The 12,614-nt window shown below is 39.1% G+C and overlaps 1 protein-coding gene across 1 annotated transcript in view; it reads left to right on the top strand.

Annotated features, from left to right (window-relative positions):
• Window positions 1-11,730, top strand: part of LOC311039464 (sodium- and chloride-dependent betaine transporter-like) — a 34,528-nt gene extending 22,798 nt beyond the window's left edge. The window contains exons 11-15 of the mRNA XM_084049357.1: window positions 254-391; window positions 2,427-2,529; window positions 5,604-5,704; window positions 9,758-9,904; window positions 11,124-11,730. Coding sequence (XP_083905483.1) covers window positions 254-391; window positions 2,427-2,529; window positions 5,604-5,704; window positions 9,758-9,904; window positions 11,124-11,288 — 654 coding nt within the window. The 3' untranslated portion in view covers window positions 11,289-11,730. The remainder of the gene's footprint in view (window positions 1-253; window positions 392-2,426; window positions 2,530-5,603; window positions 5,705-9,757; window positions 9,905-11,123) is intronic.
• Window positions 11,731-12,614: the final 884 nt, after the last annotated feature.

The following is a 12,614-nucleotide window of genomic DNA, read 5'->3' as shown; positions in this document are numbered from 1 at the left end:
ATCTGCTATTTTTGAAAATTCTGAAACTTTTGAACATTTTTGAAAAGTTTAGAATTATTTTAGAATTATTTTGACATTCGTTCAAAAAATCTGAAAATGTTATGATATAATGGCATGCACCAACACAGGGACACCAGGTTGAACAACTCGTTAAAGTCCCCGTTAGGGTCATGTGTATCAATATATATATTTTTACGTCACCTGAAGCTTGCTACATAATAATAACATGAACGCTGCTGTTTCCTTCCGTCAGTTTGTGTGCGTGGAGAGCTTTGCGACCGCCGTCACAGACATGTTCCCAGCCGTGCTGCGGGGACCCGGACGCAGAGAGCTCCTGGTGCTCGCCATCGCCGTGTCATGCTTCCTGGTGGGGCTGCCCCTCGTCAGCCAGGTAACACACAGTGGTGGAAAAAGTACTCAAATTCTTTACTTAAGTAAAAGTACCAGTACTGCAATATAAAAATACTCTGTTACAAGTAAAAGTCCAGAATTCAAAATTGACTTGAGTAAAAGTACAGAAGTATTGGCATCAAAATGTACTTAAAGTACCAAAAGTAAAAGTACTAACATATTTGAAAATAGCAGATCTACAAGCTCACAACGCGTCGCGATGCGACGCGTTGTGATCGTAGATCTGCTATTTTCAAATTGCCTATGTATAAAATAGGGCTAAAGTGGTTAATGTATGTTTCATAATATCATAATTTATATCTGAAAAGTAACTAGTAACTAAAGTTGTCAAATAATTGTAGTGGAGTAAAAGTACAATATTTGCCTCTGAGATGTAGTAGAGTAGAAGTAAAAGTATTGGAAATTGGAAATAAAGTAAAGTACAAATACCTCAAAATTGTAATTAAGTACAGTACTTGAGTAAATGTGCTTAGTTACTTTCCACCACTGGTAACACATTAGCCTCGTTCCCAGCCTTACTCATCTGTGAAGAGAAAAGCCTGGTCACGACATAATGTAGAGAGTGTCTATTAGGGGCGGGACTCCCGTCGCATGTATTTCCCCGGAAACGATCTATTTCGACCAATCACAAGACTCGTTTCATTCACAGGGAATGTAAACAGTTTTGTGAAGCGTCAACGTATTGTATTGAATTTCCTTGGGCGGGACTTCCGGCAAATTCCGGTACTTCTGTTTAGACACTCAACCGGCTAGGTCTTGCCCCAGCATGGGTACAATTAGACCCCTTAAAAGACGACTTCACCGATTTTCAACCTATCTTCATAAAATTGGTCCTCACTAATACTCATGATAAAATGGTACAATTTTTTTCTACTTGGTCTGCGTCTCAGAGGAGGGCTGTGGACAGTCAGAGTCCCGTCTACCAGTGACATCATCAATGGGGAATCCAAGCTAATAGAAACTGCAGGCTTTCTATTCCTGGAAAGTTGCAATTTAATAAAAGAAGCCATTGTTCTCGTGTTAATAAAAATCTAAATAATAAATGTGAAATCTTGTTGGAAAAATAAATCATGCCTAACGATGATGTCACTGGCAGACGGGTTTTTGGACTGTCCACAGCCCTCCTATGAGACACAGACCAAGTAGAAAAAAATGGTACCATTTTATCATGAGTATTAGTGAGGACCAATTATATGAAGATAGGTTGAAAATCGGTGAAGTCTTCCTTTAACAGACAACGTCACACTGATAAGAACCAGTATGCACTCGCAGGCCGGCACCAAATGAAACCCATTTTGTCATGTCTTGCTAGGGCGCACCCCACTAGCCAACACACAAGAGGAGGTTGAATGTACTGAAACCAGCGCACCCCGAAACAATATGCTGGGAATTGATTGCATGAAACAATCACCTGTGCGTCCAGTCTCAATGTTGGTAAACAAATAATTGGTCTCTATAGACAGAGAGGAAGAAGAAGGGTTTAAGCACTACTCAACAAACATTACGGGATGTTTAAAGTCATTAAAGTCAAGGCAACAGGCGAACGGTTGTGAGATATCTGGGAAGACACTTTATACAGTATAGACCACTGGTTCTCAAACCTTTTCATGTCAAGGACCCCAGAATTAATATGTTTTTGGCCACTGTTGGTCATAATAAAAAGGCAAAAATAGCCGATGTACGCGTTGTGAACCTGTAGATCAGCTTTGGTGCAATTTGTGTTGAGAGAAAAAAGGAGGGGAACTAATAATTAAAGTTTTCAAATAATTATGTTGGAGTAAAAGTACATATTTGCCTTTGAGATGTAGTGCAGTAGAAGTATAAAGTATTGAGAGTAGGAACCTTTGGAGACCCAGGTCAATATATACCTGGGTATATAAATTCAAGTGGTTAAGACAGTTACAATCCACTTTCCATCTGCCAAACAGTATGTATTTGTATGTACCAACAGATTTAAATTCCCACCCAGGGTTTGCTCATTCAGTTCTATGCCTCTGTGTGTCTGTCTGTTATAGGGCGGGATTCTGATCTTTTCTCTGATTGACACCTACGGTCCCAGTGGAACCAGCCTGCTCTTCATAGCCTGTTTTGAGACTGTCGTCATCGCCTGGGTGTACGGTACGTTCTGTCACCACCGGCTGTTATACACTCCCTCTTCTTTTCTTTTTTCACTGCACTCACTGACTGCAACACTGTGGTGTAGCCTACTTCCCTCTGCTGAATGAGCAGTGATGGAAGAAGTACTCAAATATTTGACTTAAGTAAAAGTATCAATACTGCAATGTAGAAACGATGTTACAAGTGAAAGTCCGGTATTCAAATTTTACTTGAGTAAAAGTACAAACGTATTGGCATCAAAATATACTTAAAGGTGTAGTTCACCCAAAAAATGACTTATTTTGTATCAATTGCACATCCCATGAAGCCTTTAATTCATAGAGATTTTTTTGTTTTTGTCGCATTCCTAAGCCAATAATTTGATGACCGGCGGAGTGACTCAATTGACCTGCATTTGAGTCTCCTACCGAAGTACTCATTATGCATAATGACCCATTTCACAAGTTTTCAAAAAGTATAAAGTCTTTTGAAAATCTACAAGCTCACAATGCACCGCCTTGGGACGCGTTGTGAGCTTGGTGATTTTCAAATAGCCGGAGTATATATAGGGTTTAAGTGGTTAATGCATGTTTTGTAATAATAATCAAAATCTACAAATTGACTAATAATTAGTCAATTTGTAGTAAGTAAATACTCCGGTAAAAATACCTCAAAAGTGTACTTACGTACAGCACTTGAGTAAATGTACTTTGTTACTTTCCACCACTGGCACTCACTGACTGCAACACACGTGGTGTAGCCGACTTCCCCCTCCAGTTTGTAACCCTCCAGTGGTTTGTAAACCAATTCAATATTTGTTCTTTTCAGCTGGCAGCAGGAAAACATCCGCCAGACAGACAGACAGACAGACAGACAGACAGACAGACAGACAGACAGACAGACTGACTGTTTTTTTACTGTCAGACAAGTTACTCAGCAGTTAGAAGTTCTAGAAAGAGTAGACAAAGGACAACTTTTTTTTTTTTTTGTAATGTTAATAATTAAAAGATGTGTTAAAATGTATTAATTTATTGGTAAATTGGTAAATATGCCGTTTTATTTATAAATAGCTGGCTATTTTTGTCTTTGCGAGGCCAAAGGCATGGAGGCCAGGGCAGATTTTATCCTAACATCATGCAAATCGCTACACATTATCTCTGTAGTCATGTGATCAAGACGGGGCTGTCAGATGTTTCATATTTCATACAAAAATAGCCGGCTTATTGTGTAAAAAAATGACATATTTACCAATTACCCAAAATCAATAGATGAATACATTTTAACTCTCATTTCTTTGTTATTATAAACTCATAAAATAACCCTTGTTGTAAAAACAAAAACAAAGTTGTCCTTTAAATAGAGCTAGGATAGAGGCATTATGGCAAGCCACTTGAGGAGTTAAACAAATATTTATTAATATTAGAAATAATATTAATATATAAATTGTAAACAATGGCTTTTCTTATCATTTGAAGCCACATTATGTACGTTTTAGTTGAGAGTATAGTATTGGCCAAGATCCCCAAAGTGGATCTTGGATAAGCCGGGGCTAGTTTAGTTTAGAGTTCTGTTGGTATTAAGGGATTTCCGTTTCCTCTCAACATTCCAGGTTTACTTTCCCAAAGGAAATACCAAAGGAGTGAAAATCAACAAAAAAGGGATTAAGTATCATGGAGCAATATTCAAGGAATCAGTTTCTACAGTAATTTAATATGGCTGTTTGTGTACTCTGCAGTCAGTCAGTCAACAAGGTGCTGTTCCATTAGTCCCACAGACATTTTTCCCGAAGTACATTGGCAGTGGTGGAAATTAATTATGCACTCAAGTACTGTACTTAAGTACAATTTTGAGGTACTTTTACTTTACTGGAGCATTTCCCATTTTCTATACTTTTACTTCTACTCCACTACATCTCAAAAGACATCATCAACACTAGTAGCAATAAAACATATATGTACAGTAAACAGTTGGGTGTGGGGGGGCATTTCTGGTTTAATGGTCTTGATGACGTCAACGAGCTTGTTGAGCAACAAATAAACAGCGACTCTGCGACACATTATGCTGCTTTGTTTTGTAGCTTTGTATCTTTTGTAGCTGCAGTGTGAACGCAGCAGCAGGGCCAATCCTCAACAGTCCAATTTGCAGAGAAACACTCCAACCAGGAAAGCCACAGACAAATCAGTACTGCAGATATATATATATATATACGCTCATTGGCAATTCACAACACTGAGATCACGTCTCTGCCACAGCAGGAGAGAATTCAGGACCTTTGTACCACCGGCCCCAGGGACGTGCACAGATAGACTCTAGGTGGTGTTAGAGCTACTGCCCTTTGCCCTCTTGACCAGAAGTGCCCTTTTGAAAAAAAGGAGAAAAAAACGTTTTTTTCCTCCAGTTTACAGCAGGGGTCTTCAACAGGGGGTCCGGGACCCCTAGGGGGTCCTCAGAGTTACTACAGGGGGTCCGCCAATTCTTTATGTGATATGATTTTTCTTTTTACCATCACCACTCGAAACCTAGTTCTGAGGAGAACTTTAGCCAAAAATAGCAGATCTACAAGCCCACAACGCCTCGCGCTGCGAGGCGTTGTGGGCTTGTAGATCGGCTATTTTTGGCAAAGAGGTATAGGTGTAGAGGGAAAAAAGAGCAGACCAAGTCAACAAAAAAAAGTATCATTTACTTGAGCACCTGCCCCTCAAAATGTCTGTGCACACCACTGACCGTCCCAGAGCATCTGTCCATCAGTTTGAGGGTGTTCCCTATACAGTATGAAAATAGACACATTGACTGAGTGATCTAACCCAGGGGTCCGCAACGTTTTTCAGGCCAAGGACCCCTTAGCTGAGAGAGAGATGAAGCAGGGACCCCCACAACATATTGTATGACATTGTGTTGAAGAACTTTTTCATAGATTTCATAGATACCGTAGCTTCATAGACTTGTTTGACAGCACTGTCGGCACTGTTGGATTCATGTCAATGTGTATTTTCAGACGTTTAACCACTTTAGCCAATCTAGGGGGCCCTATGCCCTATATGAAAATAGACAGATTGACTGTGTGATGTCTAAACGTTGTGGTGGTGACTTCACAGGCGCGGACCGTTTCTATGACAACATCGAGGACATGATAGGGTACCGGCCGTTCCCCGTGCTGAAGTACTGCTGGCTGTTTGTCACACCGCTCATCTGTGGGGTGAGGCACGCACGCACACGCGCACACACACACACACACACACACACACACACACACACACACACACACACACACACACACACACACACACACACACACACACACACACACACACACACATACACACACTGACTGACTGTTCTCCTCTTTTCTGAGTTCATTTGTACCCTCCCCCCCTTTTCTCTCACTAACACTCGTTATCTTTGTTTTGTATTATTTATTTATTCTGACCAATTGTTTTTGTGACCACACATAGTTTGAGCTAGAAACGTGATTCAAACTTAAAAAATGTCACCTTTTCTTTTTCTTACGGTTTAGTGCGGATATATTCAACTAGGAAATATTGTATACTGCGATAAGTAGCCTATTAATAACATTTTTACTTTTTTTTTTTTTTTTAAGTGGGATTTGTTTTGTGGCACATCTTTTGTACTGTATCTAATTCTTGCAAAGTCTAAAGGAGACTTTTTAATCTCCTCACGTAGGCCTACACATCTCTTCCAAACCTTCTATTTTCTAGTTTTTCTTCAGACATGCTGAGTGTATGGCATCATGCCACGTCAGTGATTATCGTCTCTAAGTTAAAGACTTGGGGTGGAAAGTATAGTGTTCTTTACTGCTCTGAACTCTGTTTGCCAGTTCCTCTCTCTCTCTGTTTCATTAAGCCCTGAAGGATGCATTGTTGTCGAAACTCTGTGCAGGCTCACTCATTTACTGACTCCACCATTGATTTCCTGACCCGTTCATGCTTCCAGTAATTTGACCGGCTCTCTACCGCGGTGGGCGTCGGACCAATGAAGGAGCCTATCTCATTTGGATCAAGTCAGATTCACCCGTCTCTTCGCCAAATCTTAATTAGTGCTGCTCTAACTACGAGTCACGTTGTGCTTCAGGAGAGCTGGACTCAAACGCAGTTTGTTTATTTTGTTTTGTTTTGTTGTAAAGCGACGTTGAGTACTAAGAAAAGCGCTATATAAATCTGATGTGTTATTATTATTTATTATTATTAGTGATGGAAAAAGTGCTTTTCTTTTTTTTTTTACTTAAGTAAAAGTATCAATATTGCCATGTAGAAACACAGTATTGGCATCAAAATATCAATACTTGAAGTACCAAAAGTAAAAGTGCTCATTATGCAGAATGTCCCGTTTCACAAGGTATTATACTGTATGTATAACATTTATCTTTTGAAAATAGCAGATCTACAAGCTCACAACGCGTCGCATCGCTGAGAATAGCAGATCTACAAGCTTGTAGATTTGGTTTGGTGCAGAGGGAAAAAAGATCACACCAAGTGCAGAGTGAAAGGTCAAGTTTACTAAGTAGTGACGGTCTCCGAATTGGGCGAGGTCTATCCCATGTGAACATCGTTTGTTTTCAGATCCTGTGTACATTCTGTGATCAGTCTGTATTGCCAGATTGCAGATGTTATGTTATTTGTAGAAACTGAGGACATGTCCAATAAACAATGTTAACTGCTATAATACACAATGATGCAACGGGAACATGGATGTCCAGCAGTGTTGCCATGTCTGCTTATTAAAAGCGACTTTGGGCTTGTTTTTCTGTTAAGTCGCGGTCTTTGGGGCTTGTTTCCAAAGTTCCAAATGCTTATTTGGGATTGTTTCCTTATTTTGTTTGAACCAGTGATTCTCTCATATTTTCATGTCACAATTGTGAGCTTGTTGATCGGCTATTTCAAATAATAAGCGAATGCTCATTGTGGCCTGTGGTAGCTTCTTTTGGACTCGTTTTCAAAGACCTGGTGGTTAGTTGTTTCTCTTGCAAAATCTTGCAACACTGGTGTGCAGTACTTCTGCTGACTGCAAGGTGGAGCACTTTCCTAACCTCCCGTGCAGTGGTGGAAAAAGTACTCAAATTCTTTACTTAAGTAAAAGTACCAATACTGCAATATGAAAATACTCTGTTACAAGTAAAAGTCCAGAATTAAAAAATTACTTGAGTAAAATTACAAAAGTATTGGCATCAAAATGTACTTAAAGTACCAAAAGTAAAAGTACTAAATATTTGAAAATAGCCGATCTACAAGCTCACAACGCGTCGCGCTGCGACGCGTTGTGAGCTTGTAGATCTGCTATTTTCAAATAGCCTACTGTAGGTATAAAATAGGGCTAACGTGGTTAATGCATGTTTTATAATATAATAATTTATATCTGAAAAGTAACTAGTAACTAAAGTTTTCAAATAATTGTAGTGGAGTAAAAGTACAATATTTGCCTCTGAGATGTAGTGGAGTAGAAGTAAAAGTATTGGAAATTGGAAATACTCCAGTAAAGTACAAATACCTCAAAAAGTACAGTACTTAAGTAAATGTACTTAGTTACTTTCCACCACTGCTCCCGTGTGGATTTGAGACCATAAAGTATATGGACATTTTGCTTTTCATCTCTACCTTCTCTCTGGCTGGTGGACAAAGAATGTGGGAGTGGCCAGAGGAGAGAAACAGAGAGAAAAATGACAGTAAGAGAAAGAGAAGGGGGGGGGGGGGGGTCAACCACTTAAACCTTCTATCGTTGCTGTTGGGCAGAAACCTCCTATCTCCATATTTTTAACGCCCTACTTCAGTGGTTCTCAAACTTTTTCATGTCAAGGACCCCCAAATTGACACTTATTAGCCCGCGGACCCCCATTCGAAAAGATATGCCAGGGACCCCCATAAGAGAAGATTTTTACGGCTCTCTAGCAGTGATTCTCAACCATTTTAGTTTCAAGGACCCCCAGTTTGACATGCATTAGGCTACGGATCCTCATTTAATGGCATTTCTATCCCTGGGACCCCAATTTATATTGTAAAATCAATGTTAATTTAACTCTGATAGTGTACAAATGGAACCAAATGGACCCGTTAGTACCCCTGGACCCCGGACCCCACTTTGAGTACCGATGCCCTACTTGATCATACTACTGCGTCGCACAAAAAGCATCAAAAGTAGCACATCTACGAGCTCGAAAAGTAGCACGTTTTTCGAGCTTACAGATCTGCTGCTTTGGCTGTTTTTGAATTTGAATCCTGAAAAGTAACAGTTTTTGACATAATGAGGTTTCCATCCGACATACTTTGTAGAATAGACCCGTGTTGCAACCCCGCCCCCCCCCAGAAACTTTTTTCATGTCCAGGAACCCATGACATGTTCCAGGGACCCCCCCCAGAAGCAAAGATTTGAGTTCAATTTGAGTTTATATTGAAAGATTTGTTCACGATAAAATAAAATAAAAAATGCAGATCTACAAGCTCGTAGCTACCGTATGAGCTTGTATATCTGCTATTTTTGAATAGAAATACATCTAAAATGACACAGATGCGTTCCCGGTCTTAATGGATTAAGCCGTATACTGTATATACAGTACTTACTTATACTGATGCTATATAGGTTCTTGGTTTACCCGTCTTCCTATAGTTTCCTGTGGCACTAACTCTATGCATGTGATCATTTACCTTGCTTACTGTAAGTCGCTCTGGATAAGAGCGTCTGCCAAATGCCTGTCAACATGACTGTCCTCTGTTCCCTGTGGTGGAAAAAGTACTCAAATTCTTTACTTAAGTAAAAGTACCAATACTGCAACATAAAAATACTCTGTTACAAGTAAAAGTCGAAAATTAAAAATTGACTTGAGTAAAAGTACAAAAGTATTGGCATCAAAATGTACTTAAGTTACCAAAAGTAAAAGTACTAAATATTTGAAAATAGCCGATCTACAAGCTCACAACGCGTCGCGTTGTGAGCTTGTAGATCTGCTATTTTCAAATAGCCTGTATAAAAGAGGGCTAAAATGGTTAATGTATTTTTCATTATATCATAGTTTATATCTGAAAAGTAACTAGTAACTAAAATGTTCAAATAATTGTAGTGGAGTAAAAGTACCAATATTTGCCTCTGAGATGTAGTGGAGTAGAAGTAAAAGTATTGGAAATTGGAAATACTCAAGTAAAGTACAATGTACTTAGTTACTTTCCACCACTGGTTCCCTGTATACAGTAGGTGACCCTGATGTACGTATGACCATGATGTATGACCTCTGTTCCCTGTATAGGTGACCATGATGTATGACCTGGCGATCCAACAACCTCTGACGGTGTACGACTACGTCCCCGGGGTCTTCACCACCTCGCTCTGCTCCATCCTCATCATCGTCCCCTTGATGTGCATCCCTATATATATATTTGTAGCGCTGTGGCGGGTGAGTGAACCTCACTTTAAATGATGCTACTGCACAGTTTAAAACCCATTCAAATCGGGAAAGCATCCGTGTCATTTTAGATTTTAGCTATGCATAGCAACATAAGTTTAAAAAAAAAAAAACTCTTAGGATTTAGATCAAAAATAGAACTGCAAGCTGCAAGCTTGTACATCTGCTATTTTTGAACATTTTTGAAAAAATTGCGAAAGTGTTTTAATTCTTAATGGGTTAACCCATTTAGACCTGAGACCAATTCTACAAACGCCTTCTAAATCCTGACTTAAGCTTTCTGTTTAAAAAAAAAATTGTATTCAAATTAAAAAAAGAAATTATGTTGTTATATACTGTATACAGCGACAACTACACCAAAAGGGGTTCCCGGATTGAAAGGTATAGTTACCTGGTGTTCCAGGTCTAAATGGGTTTTAACACACCCCCACTGGAGACCACTATCGCTACATTATCGAATAAAAGTATTGAGTAAAAACAAACAATACGCAACCCTATCAAGAAAAGGGCAATGTTGCCATTAACAACTTTGAAAACAAGTTAAAAACTTTGAAAGGAAGGCACGCCGTCAGATGCCGGCTTGAGAGAGGTGCCCCCCCCCCCCCCCCCAAGTGATTCCCACTCTTATTCTGTCCTCGCCGACCTGAGACGTGAAAGGGCATCCCATTCAGACTCCAAATGTACCTGAGCAAGCATCACAATATGACAAGTTGGTAGCCGTCCCAGTGCTGAATTTCAATTTGTGTGCGTGTGCGTGTGTGCGTGTGCGTGTGTGCGTGTGCGTGTGCGTGTGCGTGTGTGTGTGTGTGTGTGTGTGCGCGCGCAGTATGTGTTGTTTTGTTATTATTACCTTTAAGACCTGAGGCCGATTCTACAAAATGTCTTCTAAATCAGTGATTCTCAAACTTTTTTTTCTTCTTCTATTTTTGAGTTTTCTGAAAAACGTATGTTGCTATATATATATATATATATATATATATATAGATATATATATATATATATATATATATAGATATATAGATAATATTTATTTATTTATATATTTATATATTTATTTATATATATATATATATAGAGATATATATAGATATATAGATAATATTTATTTATTTATATATTTATATATTTATTTATATATATATGGCTAAAATGACACAGATGCTTTCCCGCATTGAGTGTTTTTTTTTAACAGGATTGGGTTTTCTTTCAGAATCCTAACGGTATGACCACTCCATCCAGTGACCTGCGTCAGGCGTGGCCACACCGACCCATCCTGACCCTGTGTGACGTGAACGTCTTTAAGGGACGGCAGAAGTCGCCCAGGAGCGACGCCGAAATGAACGAGAAGATGATGATGGAGGCCACCGGTGTCTGACGAACGGTGGTCTTGCGTAGCCAGACAACTATCCACACAATCTCTGAATGCTATATATATAGAGTCTGGGACTACACCCAGTGGTGGAAAAGGTACTCACACTTTTTGAGTGGTGCCAACCACTCCTATATCTGACTTTGTCTGTGTGTCCGTCCGTATGTCCAAAAAACAAACATTGATGACAATATCAACATCAATACGGGGCTCATCAAAGGCACCACTCTCTTCACACAGGGTGTGATTTTTTCTTTAAGTAAAAGTATCAATACAAGTAAGTCTGGTAATCAAAATTTACTTCAGTAAAAGTGCAAAAGTATAGGTATCAAAATATACTTACCAAAGTACCAAAAGTAAAAGTACTCATTATGCAGGATGTCCCGTTTCAGAAGTTATATGACTAAAATGTATACAAAATCGTTTGAAAATAGCAGATCTACAAGCTTGCAACGCGTTGCGATGCGACACGTTGTGAGCTTGTAGATCGGCTATTTTTAAATAGCCGCCAAAGTTTAAACAGGGCTGAAGTGGTTAATGTACAGTATGTTTTGTACTAATTATCAACATCTATAAAGTAACTAAAGTTTTCAAATAATTGTAGTGGAGTAACAGTACTATATTTGTCTCTGAGATGTAGTGGAGTAGAAGTAAAAGTACTGACAATTTGAAATACTAAAGAAAAAATACCTCAAAATTGTACAGTACACTGAAATCGGAGAACGGAAGTTGTCATCTGCTCGTCATTTCCGTTCACGAAAATATACTTTTGAATATCTTTACATTTTATTTTAGCCTTTTTATTTCGGCAAAGCAGCAAGATATACTGCAAGCTTAGATCATTTCGATTTATATTAGGACAAATTTGCGCAACTGTAAAGACGAAACGGAGGCAGCGAGGACTCCGAGGACTAGACGTCACATCCGCCTTATATCCTCTGATCATTTTCAGAGCTTCCGTTGCCAGACTGTAAGACGGAAACATTTGAACATCGTGGGAGGCAACAGTCGATGACTGGTGATGACATCACATGGAGAACCTTGACCAATCACGATGCTGTCCGACAGTCCGGGTGCTGGTTGATGTCACTGGATTGATGACTTTCACCAATCTGTGACCAGTGGTGGAAAAAGTACTGAAAATTCTTACTCAAGTAAAAGTATCAATACTGCAATATAGAAATACTCTGGTACAAGTAAAATTCCGGAATATAAAATGTACTTGAGTAAAAGTACAAAAGTATTGGCATCAAAATGTACTTAAAGTACCAAAATTCAAGTACTCATTATGCAGAATATCCCATTTCAAGTTTTCAAATGTATACAAAATCT

The sequence above is a fragment of the Gymnoscopelus microlampas genome (assembly GCF_963454915.1).
Source record: "Gymnoscopelus microlampas genome assembly, chromosome: 23".
Taxonomy (NCBI): domain Eukaryota; kingdom Metazoa; phylum Chordata; class Actinopteri; order Myctophiformes; family Myctophidae; genus Gymnoscopelus; species Gymnoscopelus microlampas.
This window is presented reverse-complemented; position numbering and strand designations above follow the sequence as displayed.